The sequence below is a fragment of the Oncorhynchus clarkii genome, chromosome 6 (assembly GCF_045791955.1).
Source record: "Oncorhynchus clarkii lewisi isolate Uvic-CL-2024 chromosome 6, UVic_Ocla_1.0, whole genome shotgun sequence".
Classification (NCBI taxonomy): Eukaryota; Metazoa; Chordata; class Actinopteri; order Salmoniformes; family Salmonidae; genus Oncorhynchus; species Oncorhynchus clarkii.
In genome coordinates, this window is record NC_092152.1 from 21,304,004 (window position 1) to 21,327,000 (window position 22,997).

Sequence of the window (22,997 nt, forward strand, 5' to 3'; positions counted from 1 at the left end):
ACCAAGGAGAGTGATGGGAGTTGCAAACAAAAAGCCATATCTCAGACTGGCCAACAAAAAGAAAAGATTAAGATGGGGAAAAGAACACAGACACTGGACAGAGGAACTCTGCCTACAAGGCCAGCGTCCCGGAGTCGCCTCTTCACTGTTGACGTTGAGACTGGTGTTTTGCGGATACTATTTAATGAAGCTGCCAGTTGAGGACTTGTGTGTTTCTCAAAATAGATGTACTTGTCATCTTGCTCAGTTGTGCACCAGGGCCTCCCACTCCTCTTTCTATTCTGGTTATAGCCAGTTCGTTCTGTGAAGGGAGTAGCACACAGCGTTGTACAAGATCTTCAGTTTCTTGGCAAATTCTCACATGGAATAGCCTTCAATTCTCAGAACAAGAATAGACTGACGAGTTTCAGAAGAAAGTTATTTGTTCCTGGCCATTTTGAGCCTGTAATTGAACCCACAAATGCTGATGCTCCAGATACTCAACCAGTCTAAAGAATGACAGTGTTATTGCTTCTTTAATCAGGACAACAGTTTTCAGCTGTCCTAACATAATTGCAAAATGGTTTTCAATTAGCCTTTTAAAATGAAACACTTGGATTAGCTAACACAACGTGCCATTGGAACACAGGAGTGATGGTTGCTGATAATGGGCCTCTGTATGCCTATTTAGATATTCCATAAGAAATCTGCCATTTCCAACTACAATAGTCATTTACAACATTAACAATGTCCACTGTATTCCTGATCAATTTTATGTTATTTTAATGGACAAAAATGTTGCTTTTCTTTCAAAAACAAGGACATTGCTAAGTGACCCCAAACATTTGAACTGTAGTGTGTGTATATATATATATATATATATATATATATATATATATATATATATATATATATATATATATATATATTATTATATTTAATACAATTCCATATGGAAATTATCTGACAATGTACTGACTTTTAGTTGTATTCCACTTTGTAACTACTGCTAACAGAGTTTCCTTTCATTACAATACAATCATTACATTTATCTGCAGCTACAATATAGGCATAATTACATTTTGGTGAATGTACAGCATAGTTGCAAAGTTACTATATGCCGTAAAGAACTTAATGTAAAGTAGAATGTTGAAGGGATCTCTCAAGCTCTCCCGCTCATATAAAAACAGACACAATTCTAGTCCACAATTTGCCTACTACTGTTTACTATTTCCCAAATAAACCCCAAAATTATATATTCCAAATATTGATTATACATTGACCCCACACATTTCCCACATTTTAGGCTCCAGTTACTGCATGTCCAGAGATTGGTGGTCGAACATCTCCTTAGTCGACTCAGACTGTCCTTGTTTGTAGATTAAAAAGAATTATTTTACAAATTTGTGTTTTCAACTAGAATGTGGAGGGCCAAGGCTCTGTGTATGTGATGAAGAGGAAGATAATGAAGATTAAACGAATGGAGCTGATTATCTTATTTCTTGCTGTCTTTGATCTGCTCCACCTCACTGGATTCTTCCACTACCCTGCCGTTGATCATGGTCTGGGTGACCACCTTGACGATCTTCCTGGTCCTCACCTCGGGCTCCTCTGTAACACAGAACAGATCCACAGTTTCAGTTTCCACTTATCAGCACTAGTACACTGTAATAGCTGGTGTGTGGCACAAAATGGCTGCCAGGATTTTAAAGGCTGGGATAGAGGTTAGAGAAGAAATTATCTGACAATGTACTTACTTTTAGTTGGAGGCATTTCCTTGATCCTGAAAGTCAAATCAATAAAACACAGTTTACTTACACTGAACAAAAATATAAATGCAACATGTGACAATTTCAAAGATTTTACAGAGTTACAGTTCATATAAGGAAATCAGTCAATTGAAATAAATTAATTAGGCTCTAATCTTTGGATTTCACATGACTGGGAATACAGATATGCATCTGTTGGCCACAGATACCTTTAAAACTTCTTAGGGATCAAATCCCGTTACGGGATCGATTTGACAACATCCGGTGAAATGGCAGAGCGCCAAATTCCAATTAAATTACTATAAATATTAAACTTTCATGAAATCACACATGCAATACACCAAATTAAAGCTACACTTGTTGTTAATCCAGCCAATGTGTCAGATTTGAAAAAGGCTTTTCGGCAAAAGCAAACCATGCGATTATCAGAGGATAGCACCCCACAAAACAAACACATGACATTCATATTTCAACCCGCCGGGCGCGACACAAAACTCAGAAATAACGATATAATTCATGCCTTACCTTTAAAGATCTTCTTTTGTTGGCACTCCAAAATGTCTCATAAACATCACAAACGGTCCTTTTGTTCGATAAATTCCGTCGTTATATACCCAAAATGTCAATTTATTTGGCGCGTTTGATCCAGAAAAACACCGGTTCCAACTCGCGCCACATAACTACAAAATATCTAGTAAGTTACATGTAAACTTGTTCCAAACATTTCAAACAACTTTCCTAATACAACTTTAGGTATTTTTTTACGTAAATAATTGATACAATTTAAGACAGGAAAAACTGTGTTCAATACCGGACGAAAACAAAGTGGAGCGTGCTTTCAGGTCACACGCCTCTAACAAACAGTACACTTCACTCAACCCTCGTTCTGAACTGCCCTACTTCTTCATTACACAAAGGATAAACATCAACCAATTTCTAAAGATTGTTGACGTCTAGTGGAAGCGATAGGAACTGCAAGCAAGTGCCTTAGAAATCCAGATCCCTATAGAAAACCCGTTGAAAAGAGAGTGACCTCAAAAAAAAAATCCTGGATGGTTTGTCCCCATGGTTTCGCCTGCCAAATAAGTTCTGTTATACTCACAGACATCTTCAAACAGTTTTAGAAACTTCAAAGTGGTTTCTATCCAAATCTACTAACAATATGTAAATCCTAGCTTCTGGGCCTGAATAGTAGGCAGTTTACTTTGGGCACGCTTTTCATCCGGACGTGAAAATACCGCCCCCTAGCCTTAAGAAGTTTTTTTTTTAAAGGTTGGGGCGTGACTGCCATTGGCTTGTGGAATGTTGTCCTACTCCTCTTCAATGGCAGTGCGAAGTTGCTGGATATTGGCGGAAACTGGAACAAGCTGTCAATCCAGAGCATCTCAAACATGCTCAACGGGTGACATGTCTGTTAAATATGTACAGTCGTGGCCAAAAATTTTGAGACTGACACAAATATTAATTTCCACAAAGTTTGCTGTTCAGTGTCTTTAGATATTTTTGTCAGATGTTACTATGGAATACTGAAGTATAATAAAATCTAATTTTATTTGTCACATACACAGGGTTAGCAGATGTTAATGCGAGTGTAGCGAAATGCTTGTGCTTCTAGTTCCAACAATGCAGTAATAACCAACGAGTAATCTAACCTACAAGCATTTCATAAGTGTCAACGGCTTTTATTGACAATTACATGAAGTTAATGCAAAGAGTCAATATTTGCAGTGTTGACCCTTCTTTTTCAAGCCCTCTGCAATCCGTCCTGGCATGCTGTCAATTAACTTCTGGGCCACATCCTGACTGATGGCAGCCCATTCTTGCACAATCAATGCTTGGAGTTTGTCAGTATTTGTGGGTTTTTTTTGTCCACCCGCCTCTTGAGGATCGACCACAAGTTCTCAATGGGATTAAGGTCTGGGGAGTTTCCAGACCATGGACCCAAAATATCGATGTTTTGTTCCCCGAGCCACCTAGTTATCACTTTTGCCTTATGGCAAGGTGATCCATCATGCTGGAAAAGGCATTGTTCGTCACCAAACTGTTCCTGGATGGTTGGGAGAAGTTGCTCTTGGAGGATGTGTTGGTACCATTCTTTATTCATGGCTGTGTTCTTAGGCAAGATTGTGAGTGAGCCCACTCCCTTGGCTGAGAAGCAACCCCACACATGAATGGTCTCAGGATGCTTTACTGTTGGTATGACACAGGACTGATGGTAGCGCTCACCTTGTCTTCTCCGGACAAGCTTTTTTCCGGATGCCCCAAACAATCATCAGAGAAAATGACTTTACCCCAGTCCTCAGCAGTCCAATCCCTGTACCTTTTGCATAATATCAGTCTGTCCCTGATGTTTTTCCTGGAGAGAATTGGCTTCTTTGCTGCCCTCCTTGACACCAGACCATCCTACAAAAGTCTTCGCCTCACTGTGCGTGCAGATGCACTCACACCTGCCTGCTGCCATTCCTGAGCAAGCTCTGTACTGGTGGTGCCCCGATCCTGCTACTGAATCAACTTTACAAGACGGTCCTTGTGCTTGCTGGACTTTCTTGGGCTCCCTGAAATCAAATCAAATTTATTTATATAGCCCTTCGTACATCAGCTGATATCTCAAAGTGCTGTACAGAAACCCAGCCTAAAACCCCAAACAGCAAGCAATGCAGGTGTAGAAGCACGGTGGCTAGGAAAAACTCCCTAGAAAGGCCAAAACCTAGGAAGAAACCTAGAGAGGAACCAGGCTATGTGGGGTGGCCAGTCCTCTTCTGGCTGTGCCGGGTGGAGATTATAACAAAACATGGTAAAGATGTTCAAATGTTCATAAATGACCAGCATGGTCGTATAATAATAAGACAGAATAGTTGATACTGGAGCAGCAGCACAGTCAGGTGGACTGGGGACAGCAAGGAGTCATCATGTCAGGTATTCCTGGGGCATGGTCCTATGGCTCAGGTCCTCCGAGAGAGAGAAAGAAAGAGAGAATTAGAGAGAGCATATGTGGGATGGCCAGTCCTCTTCTGGCTGTGCCGGGTGGAGATTATAACAGAACATGGCCAAGATGTTCAAATGTTCATAAATGACCAGCATGGTCGAATAATAATAAGGCAGAACAGTTGAAACTGGAGCAGCAGCACAGCCAGGTGGACTGGGGACAGCAAGGAGTCATCATGTCAGGTAGTCCTGGGGCATGGTCCTAGGGCTCAGGTCCTCCGAGAGAGAGAAAGAGAGAAGGAGAGAATTAGAGAACGCACACTTAGATTCACACAGGACACCGAATAGGACAGGAGAAGTACTCCAGATATAACAAACTGACCCTAGCCCCCCGACACATAAACTACTGCAGCATAAATACTGGAGGCTGAGACAGGAGGGGTCAGGAGACACTGTGGCCCCATCCGAGGACACCCCCGGACAGGGCCAAACAGGAAGGATATAACCCCACCCACTTTGCCAAAGCACAGCCCCCACAACACTAGAGGGATATCTTCAACCACCAACTTACCATCCTGAGACAAGGCTGAGTATAGCCCACAAAGACCTCCGCCACGGCACAACCCAAGGGGGGGGGGGGCGCCAACCCAGACAGGATGACCACATCAGTGACTCAACCCACTCAGGTGACGCACCCCCTCCAGGGACGGCATGAGAGAGCCCCAGTAAAGCCAGTGACTCAGCCCCTGTAATAGGGTTAGAGGCAGAGAATCCCAGTGGAAAGAGGGGAACCGGCCAGGCAGAGACAGCAAGGGCGGTTCGTTGCTCCAGAGCCTTTCCGTTCACCCTCCCACTCCTGGGCCAGACTACACTCAATCATATGACCCACTGAAGAGATGAGTCTTCAGTAGAGACTAAAAGGTTGAGACCGAGTTTGCGTCTCTGACATGGGTAGGCAGACCGTTCCATAAAAATGGAGCTCTATAGGAGAAAGCCCTGCCTCCAGCTGTTTGCTTAAAAATTCTAGGGACAATTAGGAGGCCTGCGTCTTGTGACCGTAGCGTACGTGTAGGTATGTACGGCAGGACCAAATCAGAGAGATAGGTAGGAGCAAGCCCATGTAATGCTTTGTAGGTTAGCAGTAAAACCTTGAAATCAGCCCTTGCTTTGACAGGAAGCCAGTGTAGAGAGGCTAGCACTGGAGTAATATGATCAAATTTTTTGGTTCTAGTCAGGATTCTAGCAGCCGTATTTAGCACTAACTGAAGTTTATTTAGTGCTTTATCCGGGTAGCCGGAAAGTAGAGCATTGCAGTAGTCTAACCTGGAAGTGACAAAAGCATGGATTAATTTTTCTGCATCATTTTTGGACAGAAAGTTTCTGATTTTTGCAATGTTACGTAGATGGAAAAAAGCTGTCCTTGAAATGGTCTTGATATGTTCTTCAAAAGAGAGATCAGGGTCCAGAGTAACGCCGAGGTCCTTCACAGTTTTATTTGAGACGACTGTACAACCATTAAGATTAATTGTCAGATTCAACAGAAGATCTCTTTGTTTCTTGGGACCTAGAACAAGCATCTCTGTTTTGTCCGAGTTTAAAAGTAGAAAGTTTGCAGCCATCCACTTCCTTATGTCTGAAACACATTCTTCTAGCAAGGGCAATTTTGGGGCTTCACCATGTTTAATTGAAATGTACAGCTGTGTGTCATCCGCATAGCAGTGAAAGTTAACATTATGTTTTCGAATGACATCCCCAAGAGGTAAAATATATAGTGAAAACAATAGTGGTCCTAAAACGGAACCTTGAGGAACACTGAAATTTACAGTTGATTTGTCAGAGGACAAACCATTCACAGAGACAAACTGATATCTTTCCGACAGATAAGATCTAAACCAGGCCAGAACTTGTCCGTGTAGACCAATTTGGGTTTCCAATCTCTCCAAAAGAATGTGGTGATCGATGGTATCAAAAGCAGCACTAAGGTCTAGGAGCACGAGGACAGATGCAGAGCCTCGGTCCGATGCCATTAAAATGTCATTTACCACCTTCACAAGTGCCGTCTCAGTGCTATGATGGGGTCTAAAACCAGACTGAAGCATTTCGTATACATTGTTTGTCTTCAGGAAGGCAGTGAGTTGTTGCGCAACAGCCTTTTCTAAAATTTTTGAGAGGAATGGAAGATTCGATATAGGCCGATAGTTTTTTATATTTTCTGGGTCAAGGTTTGGCTTTTTCAAGAGAGGCTTTATTACTGCCACTTTTAGTGAGTTTGGTACACATCCGGTGGATAGAGATCCGTTTATTATATTCAACATAGGAGGGCCAAGCACAGGAAGCAGCTCTTTCAGTAGTTTAGTTGGAATAGGGTCCAGTATGCAGCTTGAAGGTTTAGAGGCCATGATTATTTTCATCATTGTGTCAAGAGATATAGTACTAAAACACTTGAGCGTCTCTCTTGATCCTAGGTCCTGGCAGAGTTGTGCAGACTCAGGACAACTGAGCTTTGAAGGAATACGCAGATTTAAGGAGTAGTCCGTAATTTGCTTTCTAATAATCATAATCTTTTCCTCAAAGAAGTTCATGAATTTATCACTGCTAAAGTGAAAGTCATCCTCTCTTGGGGAATGCTGCTTTTTAGTTAGCTTTGCGACAGTATCAAAAAGGAATTTCGGATTGTTCTTATTTTCCTCAATTAAGTTAGAAAAATAGGATGATCGAGCAGCAGTAAGGGCTCTTCGGTACTGCACAGTACTGTCTTTCCAAGCTAGTCGGAAGACTTCCAGTTTGGTGTGGCGCCATTTCCGTTCCAATTTTCTGGAAGCTTGCTTCAGAGCTCGGGTATTTTCTGTGTACCAGGGAGCTAGTTTCTTATGAGAAATGTTTTTAGTTTTTAGGGGTGCAACTGCATCTAGGGTATTGCGCAAGGTTAAGTTGAGTTCCTCAGTTAGGTGGTTAACTGATTTTTGTCCTCTGGCGTCCTTGGGTAGACAGAGGGAATCTGGAAGGACATCAAGGAATCTTTGTGTTGTCTGTGAATTTATAGCACGACTTTTGATGATCCTTGGTTGGGGTCTGAGCAGATTATTTGTTGCAATTGCAAACGTAATAAAATGGTGGTCCGATAGTCCAGGATTATGAGGAAAAACATTAAGATCCACAACATTTATTCCATGGGACAAAACTAGGTCCAGCGTATGACTGTGACAGTGAGTGGGTCCAGAGACATGTTGGACAAAACCCACTGAGTCGATGATGGCTCCGAAAGCCTTTTGGAGTGGGTCTGTGGACTTTTCCATGTGAATATTAAAGTCACCAAATATTAGAATATTATCCGCTATGACTACAAGGTCCGATAGGAATTCAGGGAACTCAGTGAGGAACGCTGTATATGGCCCAGGAGGCCTGTAAACAGTAGCTATAAAAAGTGATTGAGTAGGCTGCATAGATTTCATGACTAGAAGCTCAAAAGACGAAAACGTCATTTTTTTTTTTGTAAATTGAAATTTGCTATCGTAAATGTTAGCAACACCTCCGCCTTTGCGGAGGTGCCAGGGGATTTATACTACTATCTGTACTTACTGGTGGCACAGACGCGGTTTCATCCTTTCCTACACTGAAATTACCCTTGCCTAGCGATTGCGTCTGAAGCTGGGTTTGTAGCACAGCTATCCTCGCCGTAAGGCGAGTACAGCGACTGCAATTAGAAGGCATCATGTTAATGTTACTACTTAGCTTCGGCTGTTGGAGGTCCTGACGAACCGTGTCCAGATAAAGCGTCCGGAGTGAAAAAGTTGAGTAGGAAAAAACAAAAATATAAACGGTAATTAAAAAGTAAAAACCGTAAATTTGTCAGGTAGCAAAACAGGTTGGCAACAAAACGCACAGCAACTCAAAAACAAGTCTGCAAGTCGTCTGAAGCCTTCTTCACAACAATTGAACTGCTCTCCTTGAAGTTATTGGTGATCCGATAAATGGTTGATTTAGGTGCAAACTTATTGGCAGCAATATCCTTGCCTGTGAAGCCCTTTTTGTGCAAAGCAATGATGACGGCACGTGTTTCCTTGCAGAAACCATGGTTGACAGAGGAAGAACAATGATTCCAAGCACCACCCTCCTTTTGAAGCTTCCAGTCTGTTATTCAAACTCAATCAGCATGACAGAGTGATCTCCAGCCTTGTCCTCGTCAACACTCACACCTGTGTTAACAAGATAATCACTGACCTGATGTCAGCTGGTCCTTTTGTGGCTGGGCTAAAATGCAGTGGAAATGTTTTTTGGGGGGATTCAGTTCATTTGCATGGCAAATAGGGACTTTGCAATTAATTGCAATTCATCTGATCACTCTTCATAACATTCTGGAGTATATGCAAATTTCCATCAAACAAACTGAGGCAGCAGACCTTGTGAAAATTAATATTTGTGTCATTCTCAAAACTTTTGACCGGGACTGTAGACCATGGAAGAACTTTCAGCTTCCAGGAATTGTGTATAGATCCTTGTGACATGGGGCTGTGCATTATCATGCTGAAACATGAGGTGATGGCGGCGGAGGAATGGCACAACAATGGGCCTCAGAATTTCGTCATGGTGTCTCTGTGCATTCAAATTGCCATCGCTAAAATGCAGTTGTGTTCGTTGTCCGTAGTTTATGCCTGCCCATACCATAACCCCACCGCCACCATGTGGCACTCTGTTCATAACATTGATGTCAATAAACTGCTTCCCCACATGGCACCTTACACGTGGTCTGCAGTTGTGAAAGCCTGTTGGACATTTTGACAAATTTTCTAAAACAATGTTTTAGAACATGATGTTCGACCACCAGTCTCTGGCTTATGGTAGAGAAATTAACATTACATTCTCTGGCAACAGCCCTTTTGGACATTCCTTCCGTCAGCATTCCAATTGCACCCTCCCTCGAAACTTGATACATCTGTGACATTGTGTTGTGTGACAAACTGTACATTTAAAGTGGCCTTTTATTTTCCACATCACAAGGTGTACCTGTGTAATGGTAATGCTGTTTAATCAGCTTCTTAATATGCCACACCTGTCAGGTGGATAAATTATCATGGCAAAGAAAAAATGCTCACTAACAGGATTGTAAACATATTTGTGCACAACATTTTAGACAAATAAGCTTTTTGTGCATATGGAACATTTCTGGGATCTTTTACTTCAGCTCATGAAACATGGAACCAACACTTTACATGTTGCGTTTTTGTTCAGTGTACATATGACGGAAGTAAGCCATGTCACACATACAGTGGTGGTACTGTCACCAGGCTCTTGTCTCATTTACCGTCTGAATTAGACGACAGTTCACCAAGGCTCAGGCTTGTTTCCAAATAACTCATACCAAGAAGAATAATTCTCCCCCATTATCTTACTGTATTTATGTTCAAATCTGAGGGAATGTCAGTGAGGGAGGTGAGGGAATGTCAATCTTCATAATAATTATGTCGGTGTAAATCTGAGCTTAAAAAATGAATACAAATATTAAAATATATCAATAGAGGGACTCACACTTCCTCTCCCTCCAGCAGTCTCCTGTAGGTGGCGATCTCCAGCTCCAGGTTCTGCTTGATGCGGAGCAGCTGTTCATAGTCTGTCTTGTTGCGCTGCATGTCCAGACGCAGCTGGGACAGCTCCTCCTCCAGCTGAGACAGCATGGCTTGCAGACTGTCCATCTCCAGAGCATACTTATGGCCTGTCTCTCTCAGGTTCCCTTCCAACACACCCACCTGCATTGGGGACAGACAGGACAGGCCAGGGCAGACAAGTTAACCTACTGTGTTTAGCTAGATGTTGGGATCGTCGCTAAGCTAAGGCGCTAATTTTATACTCAGGCATGCTAGAAATGTGTTAGTGTCTTACCACTACACCACTCATCACTGTAATGCTTATGTTATACACAAATATGGCTGCCAAATTGTTGTAGCTTGCCACTAGCTCATCACTTTTCAAGCTGGCGCACTAATATTATATACAGACACAGCAGCCATGTTATATGCTCCTGAGTAGAACTACACAGTCTGTATATGGCTCTCGAATTCCACACCTGGCTCATCAATTTACCATCTGTCAACCCTCACCAATTGACCAGCAAGACCAGGGAGTGTCATCCTCACTCATCATTCTTCAGCTTATAGAGAGAGACATTAGGTTCTTTAGCAGGTTGAACAAACACACATGATCTGTTTTCCAAACCAGCGCCTTCTCTATGTAGAGCTGGAGCTGCTGCGGGATGTATATATCTACCCTCACATGTTACTGACAGTGCCACAGATATGACCTTGATTTGTCTGGCTCTGTCTGGGTCCTGACACATTGATGAATTGACCTCCATTTATCTCCATTCACTCAGGAGAGCAGAGGATATTCACTGTGTGCACTGCAGCACTGTTTCTTTATAATGGCAAAACAGATGCAGATGTGAAGCAACACACTAAGAGAGGATGACTCAATCTATTTGAGCAGTGTTTTTCCATGCACCTCCCACAGGGTTCATTTTACAATGATGCCCAGTGATTCAGTATCCTCAAAATCCAAAATGAATTGACCCCAACCCTGCTTCTCATCAGGGAGAAAGCATTGGTAGAGGCCGAGGAAATGGTAGAGGACAGATAAGGGTGTGTCTGGACACAAAGGGGCTGTGTCTGTACAGCTGAAGCGTGTGTCTCTGGACTGAAAGGGGCCTGTCGACAGAAGGTGGCGTTTGAACAGCTGAAGGACAGCTGCAGTACCTGTTTGCGCAGACTGTCCAGTTCCCCCTCCAGGGCCTGTAGGAAGCGGCGTCTCTCGCTGAGCTCACTCTGAGCACAGCGTAGCGCCTCACCGCTCTCCTTTACCTCTGACTGCACTGACTCCAGCTGCAAAACACACACACGTACACATACACATGCACACACGCAGACACAAGTGCACGCACACACACAACACACACACACACACACACACATATCATACGTGTACATACAGTAAACAATCAGGCTGACACTGAATAAGTATTCCATTGCACCAGTAGTGTTGCATACACACAGCAGTCATCAGTACATCTACCCATATACAGTACTACGTTCACAAACACAGATGACATCCTACTGAGCTCAGCTGAGTTCTTCATCATTACCATGTCAGATGTCTCACTGACCTTCTTAAGGTACCAGGTCTCTGAGTCCTCTTTGTTCTTACGCGCAATGCCCTCATACTGGTTCCTCAGCTCAGCCATAATGGCCCCAAGGTCTGGGCCCTGGGCTGCATCCACCTCCACATTCACCTGCTCGTTGGCCATACGGGCCTTCATGGAGCCCATCTCCTACAGGGACAGAGACCATAGTTGGGGTCTTCCATTTCAATGCAGTCACCTCAGGAATTAAACTGGAGTTAGAATTGGAATGGAATTGACCCCAACCCTGATGGAGAGAGACAAACACATTAAGTGGGCCTGGAAATGGAAAACTGTAATGGCTGATACTGATGGGTTCTAATCAATGTCTACACACTAACACCCAGATGTCAGGCGACAGTTGAGGTCAGTGTGTTGTTGCTGGTTCTATGGGGAGGCAGCCAGTTGAGCTCTTAAAAAGGTATCTGATGGAAACATTAACACTCTATTGTCTGTTAATATGCACTTGTACATATGTGAATTAGCACAAATGTAAGAACCCAATAAATGTTTTATTATTATTATTATTATGAATTATTCAGAGGTAATATTGTGTGTGTGTGTGTGTGGGAGATATAATTTTTACTAGGGAGCCTGAGTTGTTGGCCACATCCTGGACACCACACCTGGCTGTCTAAACACACACACTCCCTGTGGCTAGTGGAGCTTACGTAATGATGTGTGTGTGTGCAGTAGTCTGTATGATCATCGTATCACTAGACTCAAAGACTACAAGTAGTACAGGGTGTGGTCATTCTACCCATGATTATATTTCAGTGACATTCAACATGCATGAGGGAATGAAACTGTATTCACGTACCAAATGAGAATATATTTTTAATTTGAACACAATTACCCATTTGCACCATTTGCCTAAAATAATAAACATTTTACGAAGTCAAACAAGATGCCATAAGGATACCATATGAAGCCTCATGTTTTTGTGAGGATGTAATTCATATTTAAGAGTATGTGCACTGGAACAAACCTCCCCTGAACCAAAAACAGTTTGACAACGTGTGAAGTGATTAGGTTGATGTGTAATTACTCATCACTATTGACCCATCAGTATTGACTCATCAGTTTTGACCCATGCAGCGGAGCTCTCACCTCATCGTGATTCTTCTTGAGGAAGTAGAGCTCCTCCTTCAGGCTGTCCAGGTCTCCTCTCAGGGTGGCTATGATCTGGTCGTGGTCTGACTTGGCCCTCCGGAGAGCCAGACAGTCCCTCTCTACAGACTGGCACAGTGTGGCCTCAGCCTCCCATCTACACAAATGGATGGTAACAAAGGCATAGCACACAGACATGGACACACACAGATACACACGCCGGTATGCAGACAAACGCACGCAGGTAAACACACACACTTAACCATACCTCGGTCAGCAGACACATCTACACATTCTGTGAGCACTGCTGCATTCCAACATTTGACTGTATACCATCAGTACATTGTGAATACATAGGGACCTTGACACAGACAACTCTGGCGCCTCTTGATTTGTGCTTCACCTTGCCAACCACAGATACCTCTGAAATGGATGATGTTTCCTTGACCCTATCTATCTATCATGGCCAGTGCTAACTGATGGCCTCCTTTCAGTCTGTGAGTACCGTGGGAGCAGGCTCTTATTTCTCGGCCTGACAGAGAGGTAATTTATCCAAAGTGCAACGTAGTCTAGCACTCCCATGTGAATCTCACAGACAGGCAGGTAAAATAAAAGCCCCTCTGTGTTGGCACCATAGAGATCTTATTAAATTACTAGAGGGGCTATGTCATGAACCCTAAAAGTTCCGGAATGGGGTGAAAGCACTGGCAAACCATGGTTGACCAACTCCCTGACCAAAATAGCTGACCTTTATCCCATCATAAGAAGGTTCATGTCCATTCTAGTATTCTAATTCCTAATTCTATGTTTGGCACTCACTTGACCCTGAAGTCATCGGCGGCCAGCTTGGCGTTATCAATCTCCAGCATGATGCGGGCATTCTCCAGGGTCTTCTTTCTCACCTGAGAAGTAGCAGGAAGCAAGGAACACATTTACTTTAAAGTTAGACACTAAAGCACATAGATACACATCTGAAAGTGTCCCATCACAGGACAGCAGTCGAATCTGATGTACTAGTGAAAGAAGAAAGTTGAGGAGCATGGCAGGGCACATACAGGAGACGTTTGTGGAATAGGACTACACAATATAAACAATAAGGGTACCCAGGTATTGTGACCTATACACAATTACTGACTAGCTGATTACATATCATATTCATCATTACTGACAGGTGGGCACTGACCTCCTGTCCAATGGCGTGAGCCTGGGCCATCATACCCTCGATATCGTGACCTTTGGGGGCCCGCTCCAGCATCAGTTGTTTGATCTTGAGCTCCAGCTCAGCGTTGGATCGCTCCAGGGAGCGCACCTTGTCCAGGTAGTTGGACAGCCGGTCATTCAGGCCCTGCATGGTCTCCTTGTCGCTGGCGCCCACACCCATGCCGTTCAGGGAGGAGAGGGCGCCCAGGACATTGAGCCCGTTGCCCATGGAGAGGGAGCGGGAGAGGGACAGGGTGCTGGCAGAGGACAGGGAGGAGACAGGGGCTTTGGAGCGGCTCCTGCCACCACTACTACTGCTGTCTCTCAGAGACATGCTGGAGAAGGATGGCTGGCGGGCTGAGTAGCTGCGCATGGAGAAGGTGGAGGACATAGTGCGTTTCTGCTGTGCTGGGGCAGAGTGGTGGAGAGAATAGAGTGTTGTCAGTTGTCACTAACTGGGCAAGCTGCAAAGGCAAAAGTTATTACATTTCTCTCCTAAAAATCTGAATTAGAAACTAACCATAACCTTAACCACACTACTAAGCAGAGTAGAGAAGGACTAAAACACACTGTTTGAACTATTCTGTCATTTGTAATCATATAGCAGCTGGACTATAAACCCACTGTAATGCAGTGTTGTGTCATTATAGAAACATACAGCACACAGAGCTCAGACCTAAACTCATGATATTCTGAACTGGTGGTTTAAATTAACAATACCCGTTGCTCATGTCAATTGTGCACAATAGACTCTCAGTCAACATTGCTTTAGCGAACAATACAGTATGTTTGAAATCATCCAATCATCTAATATCCATGAAGCTGAAGTCTCCATCTCTTTGCACAAGACAAAGTAATTTAGCATCTAGATGTCACTGCTTCAGACCTACTGTACATTGTGTTTTAACTCTCCCCTCCCCAGTGTGAACTGAAAAAATACAAAGAAAACCGTGCTTTACCGAACACTAAAAAACCTGTTAACTGTCAATTTCAGGTCACACAACAGAAAGAAGTTCAACATACATAATCATAATCTATTTACAAACTTTTGGAAAATAAAGAACTTCAAAGACAAAAGTACTTACATATGAATGTGTGCTGAAGCAGGTCCTGTGAAAGTTGTTTGTGGCGCGATGGGTTCCGACCCTGATGGTACAGGTGACTGTTATGACTATATGAGAATCCTCAGGTGAGCTGGGCTGTGTCACCGAAGGGCGCTAGGGACTGGCTCAGAATACATGTGTATTGGGCGGAGCCATCATGGATGTATCCAATCGAAAGGATCCACTAGTAGAGCGCAATGTGACACCCTAGAGGGGTACAAAATTTGAAGTCTTGCCATGATAGATAAAATATATCATCATTATAATCCCCTCAAATATTGTAATCCCATGTCTTATTTCTCGGCTCCTTCTTTTGACAAAAATGGAGGTTTACAAAAAATCCCATCATCGTAATGATACACCACCAACTGAACAAGCATGGCACAAATACTGTATATAATACAATAGACGTATATTAATTAGACTTACGTTATACTAAAAATCAATGCTAGCACATCAATGACGGACCAATAATGCTAGGGCAAACTGAGAAGTCACACAGACAGTCTCTACTGCCTGTTATGCTTCCAATCTCAGTAAACAGCATCCTCTTTAAAGGCACTGTCCTGTCTGACCTGATTAGCTACAATGGAGAGTTTAGCTAGGGGTGATAAAACACACACACACACACACACACTCACTATCACACTGAACAGGGCTCCTATTGAGCCGCAGCACAATGCAGAGTAACCGGATACAACTGTTCCATGTGAGGATGGGCTGAGGGCCGAGGGGCTGGGGAGGGAAGGGAGGAAGCTGGGACAATGGAGAGAGAGAGTGAGGAGAAAGGAAAGAAAGGAAAAACCCCTGAGAAATGGTACCGAGGTGGGCGGAAGTTTGAGTTTGGTTTGGGGCTGAGCTCTGGCCTAAAAACACGGACATACCCTTGCATTGCAAGTCTAGGTTTTGGTAATGTCTATCTGCGCCTTCGTGCAGTCCTTATTTTTGATATCTAAACACTGTCAGATTGAACAACATCTGCATTTAACAATGAAAGAGATGTGCTTTTTGAGTCAAACTGGGAAATTAGTGGTTCCTTATTGGAAACATCACCACCTCCAACACATCAGATACTAAAACTGACCTCATTCATATTGACAGACCTGGACCCTGACCACATGAGGAAATCCAAAGTTGTTATTAACAATATATAAACAAATTGTTGGGATAATTAAGATTGTAAGGTTATGGTATAAATATTACAGCTGTAGTCTGGATGAGCATAAATGGTGAATCCCTAATCACTGTGTGAAGAGTGGAGACATACCTGTTGACATCCCCAACATGAAATGTTGATAGGAGCTGCCTTAGGCAGTGCTTTCACCCCATTCAGTGGTAAGAAGGAGCTATTGCATTTATAGGCAACTACATTCATTTGTTGAAATAGCAAAGCAGACTTAAATTGATATACCAGACACTAGCAACACTTTCGTAATATTGAGTTACCCCCCTGCCCCCACCCGCCCGCCCCATTTTGCCCTCAGAATAGCCTCAATTTGTCAGGGAATAGACTCTACAAGGTGTCAAAAGCATTCAACAGGGATGCTGACTCCAATGCTTCCCAGAGTTGTGCCAAGTTGGCTGGATGTCCTTTAGGTGGTGGACAATTCCTGATACACACGGGAAACTGTTGCGCTTGAAAAACCCAGAAGTGTTGCAGTTCTTGACACAAATTGGTGCCCCTGGCACCTACTATTACCATACCCCTTTCAAAGGCACACATCTATTGCCTTTGTCCATTCGCCTTCTGTATGGCACACATACACAATCCACGTTCCAAGTGTCTCAAGGCTTAAAAATCCTTCTTTAACCTGTCTCATCCCCTTCACATCAAATCAAACCAAACTTTATTTGTCACATGCACCGAATACACATGCTCCGAATACTTGCTCACCTTACCGTGAAATGCTTACTTACAAGTCCTTAACCAACAGTGCAGTTCAAGAAGAGTTAAGAAAATATTTACCAAATAAACGAAAGAAAAAATAATAAAAAGTAACACAATAACATAACAATAACAGGGCTATATATAGGGTGTACCGGTTCCCGAGTCAGTGTGCGGGGATACAGGTTAGAGACAATTTGTACATGTAGGTAGGGGTGAAATGGCTAAGTATAGCTAATAAACAGCGAGTTGCAGCAGTCAGTGTGTGTGTGGGGGTACAGGTTAGAGGTAATATGTACATGTAGGTAGGAGTGAAATGGCTATGTATAGCTAATAAACAGCGATTTGCAGCAGTGCACAAAACAAATCGAGGGGGGTCAATGTAATAGTCCGGTTGCCATTTGATTAGTTGTTCAGCAGTCTTATGGCCTGGTGGTAGAAGCTGTTAAGGAGATTTTTGGTCCTTGGTGCTCCGGTACCGCTTGCGGTGCGGTAGCAGAGAAAACAGTCTATGACTTGGGTGACTGGAGTCTCTGACAATTTTATGGGCTTTCCTCTGACATTGTCTATGAGTACACGTCCTGGTAATCCATCTGGCCCCGCGGCTTTGTGAATGTTGACCTATTTAAAGGTCTATCTCATATTGGCTACTGAGAGCTTTATCACACAGTCATCCAGAACAGCTGGTGCTCTCATGCATGCTTCAGTGTTGCTTGCCTCAAAGCGAGCATAAAAGCCATTTTACGTGAGCCTACCAGCTCGTCTGGTAGGCTCGCATCACTGGGCAGCTCGCGTCTGGGTTTCCCTTTGTAGTCCGTAATAGTTTTCAAGCCAAGGCTTCTGGTTGGAATATGTATGCACGGCCACTGTGGGGATGACGTCGTCAATGCACTTTTTGATGAAGCCGATGACTGAGGTGCTATACTCCTCAATGCCATTGGATGAATCCCGGAACATATGCCAGTCTGTGATAGCAAAACAGTCCTGTAGCGTAGCATCCGCGCCATCTGACCACTTCTGTGTTGAGCGAGTCACTGGTACTTCCTGCTTTAGTTTTTGCTTGTAAGCAGGAATCAGGAAGATAGAATTATGGTCTGATTTGCCGAAAGGAGGGTGGGGGAGAGATTTGTATGCATCTCTGTGTGTGGTGCATACAAAGCTCTCCCCCACCCTCCATTTGGAAAATCCGACCATAATTCTATCCTCCTGATTCCTGCTTACAAGCGTGGATTTAACAAGTGACATCAATAAGGGGTCAGCCTGTCATGGAAAGAGAAGGTGTTCTTAATGTTTTGTATACTCAGTGTAGATGCATTTGAATTCAGTAATTTAGTGCAAAATAGAAATCAAATAATTTGTAGGACTAAACATACGTAATTAAACTTGGTTAAGAATATAGACACTGATTTCTCATTCTATGTCTGAGAGGGCAGGGGTGTATACGGTAAGCTAAAAGGCTGCTTGGACACACTTTATACTCTAGTCTTCCAGATGCTTGGTCCACAGTCTCTATACATCCCCCCCCCCCTTCCTGCCAGTACAATACAATAGAGTAGCCACAGTCAGGGTGATGCTTCCAAGATGTTACCGTGAATTATAGGGTAGCGAGTGTAGCCAATCATTAATCAAACGGAAGTACTGCTGTACAGTTTTAACAGTTGTTGTCACCCTGATAAATTAACACATTTTTGACTCACGTTGACGTTTCATATTTATTTTTGCAAAGTGGGCAGTTGGCTTTGAGCGTTGTCAAAGTTTATCATTTGTGTTAGCTATTTCCTCAGTTTTCCTCAGTGGTAGGCTACTCCTCATGTTCAATGCATATGTGTATGTTTCTTCGTGTAGGCGTAGTTGTACTGTGTGCTATAGTAAGAATCTGAGTTTATTATACTACGGTTTTCATGTTGTAGCATTCAGAAACGACTTTGTGTACAGTCTCCATGATTTTCACATTTCTCCTTCCCATATTTAACAAAAATACACATGTACTATTTTTTGTTGTTGTAAACTAACTCAACATAATGTTCATAAACAGCATGCTCTTGGCCTCAAAGTGAGGTGTTTCTCTAAGCAATGCTCTGCAATGTATAGTAGTGTGTCAACTACTATGCCCTTGTAGATGGTTTTCAACCACTGGCCCCCTTCCAGCTAGTTCGGGTCCAGAATAGAGAGTGGGGTTGAACGTCCTTCATGTAGATATTTCTTCTGTCTTGTGTCACAAAAACAGCCGATGAATAACCCTGCATGCCAGAAATACTTTAAATATGAGGTTTAAGTACAACTGTAGTGTTCCAACAAAAAATATTCTCTGATGCTTAAAAAAAGCTACACTCAACCCATATTTTGTGGTGGACTTGCATGACTGTTATTCTTGATATCCGATGTGAATAGCTTGAAGAAGATGACAGGAAGAGGCCTTTTAAAGTTGTCATCAAGCTGAGGCATTCCTAGAACACTGCGCTTTTACAGCTTGTCTTTTTTTCTAGTTTACAGTATGTCATCATCATTATCTATGTTAGATTGTTTAAGTCCTTGTGACCATTATGACTGTTTTTGTCACAGGCTATTCTCTGTACATCATTGCGATACATTGTATGGATGAGGGTTCCTCTGAACAGATAAAAAGGTGCACATACAAGAAAAGCAGGCAGAAAATGAAACTTCAGAAATAAACTTTACTTTAGGAAGAGAAAGAGGAAAGAGGAGGAGGTAGAGGAACTAAAACCAAATGGCACAGACTTTTGTTGTCTACAGCGAGAGTTAAGTGCTGCTGATCAGTATGATGGTGAGTAGCAGGAACAGTGATGTGATGATGTGAATATGCAGCAGAGACAAGAGCTACTGTAAATGTAATTGCTCATCAGTGGAGCTACACTGTAATCCGGGAAGAGGAATCCTGCAATCAGAGGCCTATTCATTAGCATGGGGCCCCATTTCATCTGTAAGCACTTGAGCCTGCCAATCACAGGGCAGACGCATGACATTATGACAAAATGAGACAGTTCTTACTACCAGAGATGCTTGTGCCTGGAGAAACATGGTTTTAAATCCTCTGTTCTGTCTGCTTCATGCTTTCAATGGGTATTGGTTGCTGTGTTAGAGATTTTGATTTGACCAAAAAAATTGAATTTGCATTTATATCTCATTTAGTTGGACTGTAGCCCAGAATATGCCTGATTGATAATCATCGGGTAGTTCTCTGTACAACACACACAAAAAGGTCCTTTCACAGATTACATCTAGAAGGGCACAAGAAAGGCAAATCAGATCATATAGCTGAAAGCACTGGTTATTGGTAAAGTATCTTGCAAAACCAGTCACCTCAAGGACTTCACCTCAAGGAATTCAGAATTGTTTTCTATTTCACAATTGGTCTGATTGTAAAGGAATAATTTTTAAAAAGTGACTTTGAATATGCTGTAGAGACCATTCATAATGACATGTTTTAATAAAAAAAGAAAGTTATTACATTGTAATTACAAATGTAATTAGAGTAATTAGAATGAATGTAAACTTCATGTTCAATTCCAAGCTGTTCAACTGGTGTTCCTGACTGTTCTTTTCCATCTCTCTGTAATTGGCCACATCCTGAGACTCCCGTTTCCTCCTCCTTGTCCTTGTTTCCATGTGTCAGGCATGGTAATGTCCTCTCCGTTGCTCCACTCATGTTGGGTGGGTTTCACATCTCTGCCTGATCCACACCTGGCTCAGTCAATGCATACCCATCTCTAATTAAATCTTCAATGGTCAAATCACAGCACAAGGGAAGCCACTGTTGCTGCTTCTACCTACAGTATATACCCCTCTTTTTTACTGTAGCTCTGGTTTCTGTGTCACTGGGTCAAGGAACATGTAGTCATGTATCTAACATTCTCTGTCTCCTAGCCAAGGCTTTCAGGCCTCACTCAGGTGAAAGCCTGGTGGAGGCTATCTGTCTCCTAATGCAGCAAGAACATGTTCTGGGTAGAAGTTGCCCATAAGCACATATCTTGGATCAGCTTACCCTCTCAATCATCACCTTAACCATTAGGAGGGAAAATTAAAAACGGACCTTAAATCAGTGTCAAGGAGCAACTCAGCTACTACTCCCGAGAGCACCATTGGTCTATGGCTTGGGATGATGTGGTTATTGGATGTATGCCCCCTTGTGGTGAACAGTGGCCCTCTGAGTATGGATGAGAGTATAGGTTGACGTTGCCCCTAAACACTCCTCTAAGGTCAGATTTGCATTCTCCCCTCCCTAATGGTTGAGGATCGATTAAGGTTACGCTGATCCCAGATCTGTGCCTGCGGGGAATGGTGATAATAGAGGGCCCTTGAGGCTGGAGGTATCTTCATTTCAAATTGGCCTTTACCAACACACTTAAAAAAATGGAATCCTTTGGATTCTCAAACAATAGACAGATAGCTTACAGTAAATCCTATTCTTTGTCAAACATACTTTGCTGGTGGTGTCATGCATCAAATTCACAACACATGTCCCTCTATTGAATGCCAACAGCAAGATTCTTTGATTTCAAGTGAATTCCCTCTCACAGAGAGAGGTTCTGACTGGGATGCCAGATATTTTAGCATGGTTAAAGCACCAATGAATGTCACAAGCTAGGAACGATTGTGGTTTCCATTTGTTCCACCGTATGTGGCATACATGCGTGTATGAGGTCTGCCGGAGTATTGTTCCTCTCTCACTTTCACTGTTTAATTAAATGTACTGTTATAACGAGAATTTTGATTACGTGAGCTCAAAACACTGTATGCAATATGAGTATGAATACGTTTGTTCATTCAATGACTGTTATGTATAATCAGTGTTTGACTTTAGTTTTACAAGGCAAAGAATGACAGGTAGTAAAACATGTTGAAGTGTTATACGGTTTTTATGCAAGTGTCAAGGAGCTGGATTTTCTCTCATTTTATCAAATTCAAAGATCAGGGAAAACGGACCGTCAACCTACTTGAAGAGAGCATTAGAATGGAAAGGCGAGAATTAATTCAGGCTTAGTTAGTATTAACAATAGATAACTGACTTGGATCCCTAACAAAGGAAACGGTCAGGACTACATCTTCCTCAGAGTTCATTATGCTCTTCCTTGCCACAACAGCAGCTTGAGTGGTGTCAATTAATACAACAACTTCAGATTATCACAGTAAAAAGGTCTTATGGAATGAATCATAGTGCTAGATCAATACTATCCACAGTTAAGCGTTTTAAATGGTTATTGCCATCGGATTGATTTTTGCAGCCATTAAACACAGAGACTAAATTGGGGACCCTCAAACCTGTAGCATGATTATTACATACTTATGAATATTGCTGTTAAATACAGGTTACAAAGGGTACTTGGCCTTTACTGGGTAACCAAATGGATTTACTATTGTTGAATGAGTGTAAGGTGCTTCTATCAGGGGGGAGTTTGTGTGTGTGTGTGTGTGTGTGTGTGTGTGTAAGTTTATTTCTCATATGCACAGGATGCACATGGTGTACACAGTTCAATCAAATGCTTACTTGCAGGTTCCTTCCTGAAAATGCAACAACAATTAGAAATAATACAAAAATAAAGATGCATAAGTATAACTACAGGAAGGAGCTCAACAATTTACAGTACAATATTTATATTTGGATAGCAAAGTGTTTAAATTGTGCAGTATTTAGTAAAAAATAAATGTGTTTGTGTGTGTGCATGCATACGTGTGTGTGTGTGTGTGTGTGTTAGTGAAATAATTAGTTCAACTTTGTGTATTTTATCTTCCGCACAGCATGTTCCCTATTCCACACGATTATAGAACTTAAATCCTTCATGTTTCCTGTTGGGTCCTTGTAAAACCAAATAGTTTTATTTCTATAAATGTTATGTGTA

The 22,997-nt window shown here is 42.5% G+C and overlaps 1 protein-coding gene across 2 annotated transcripts; it reads right to left on the reverse strand.

The window, feature by feature from the left end:
• Positions 1-1,002: 1,002 nt before the first annotated feature.
• Positions 1,003-15,301, reverse strand: LOC139410772 (keratin, type 1, gene c5). 2 transcript variants are annotated; one of them, XM_071156259.1, is made up of 9 exons: positions 15,237-15,301; positions 14,135-14,554; positions 13,771-13,853; positions 12,952-13,108; positions 11,827-11,991; positions 11,420-11,545; positions 10,200-10,417; positions 1,737-1,762; positions 1,003-1,590 (listed from the first exon to the last, which is right to left on the reverse strand). In XM_071156259.1, the coding sequence occupies exons 2-9, from the start codon at positions 14,540-14,542 to the stop codon at positions 1,475-1,477; spliced, it is 1,299 nt and encodes a 432-aa protein (XP_071012360.1). In that variant the 5' UTR covers positions 14,543-14,554; positions 15,237-15,301; the 3' UTR covers positions 1,003-1,474. The 2 variants fall into 2 exon arrangements, with proteins under 2 accessions (XP_071012360.1, XP_071012359.1); XM_071156258.1 differs by having other exon boundaries at positions 14,135-14,559; positions 15,237-15,297.
• Between the last annotated feature and the right edge of the window lie 7,696 nt (positions 15,302-22,997).

Bases quoted from the DNA above. Each gene is read 5' to 3' on its own strand.
- LOC139410772 (XM_071156259.1), bottom strand. From the start codon at position 14,542: ATGTCCTCCACCTTCTCCATGCGCAGCTACTCAGCCCGCCAGCCATCC. The intron at 13,854-14,134 runs GTCAGTGCCCAC...GCTACTTCTCAG, and splicing joins CTCACGCCATTGGACAGGAG to GTGAGAAAGAAGACCCTGGA. The intron at 13,109-13,770 runs GTGAGTGCCAAA...CCATTTGTGTAG, and splicing joins GCCGATGACTTCAGGGTCAA to ATGGGAGGCTGAGGCCACAC.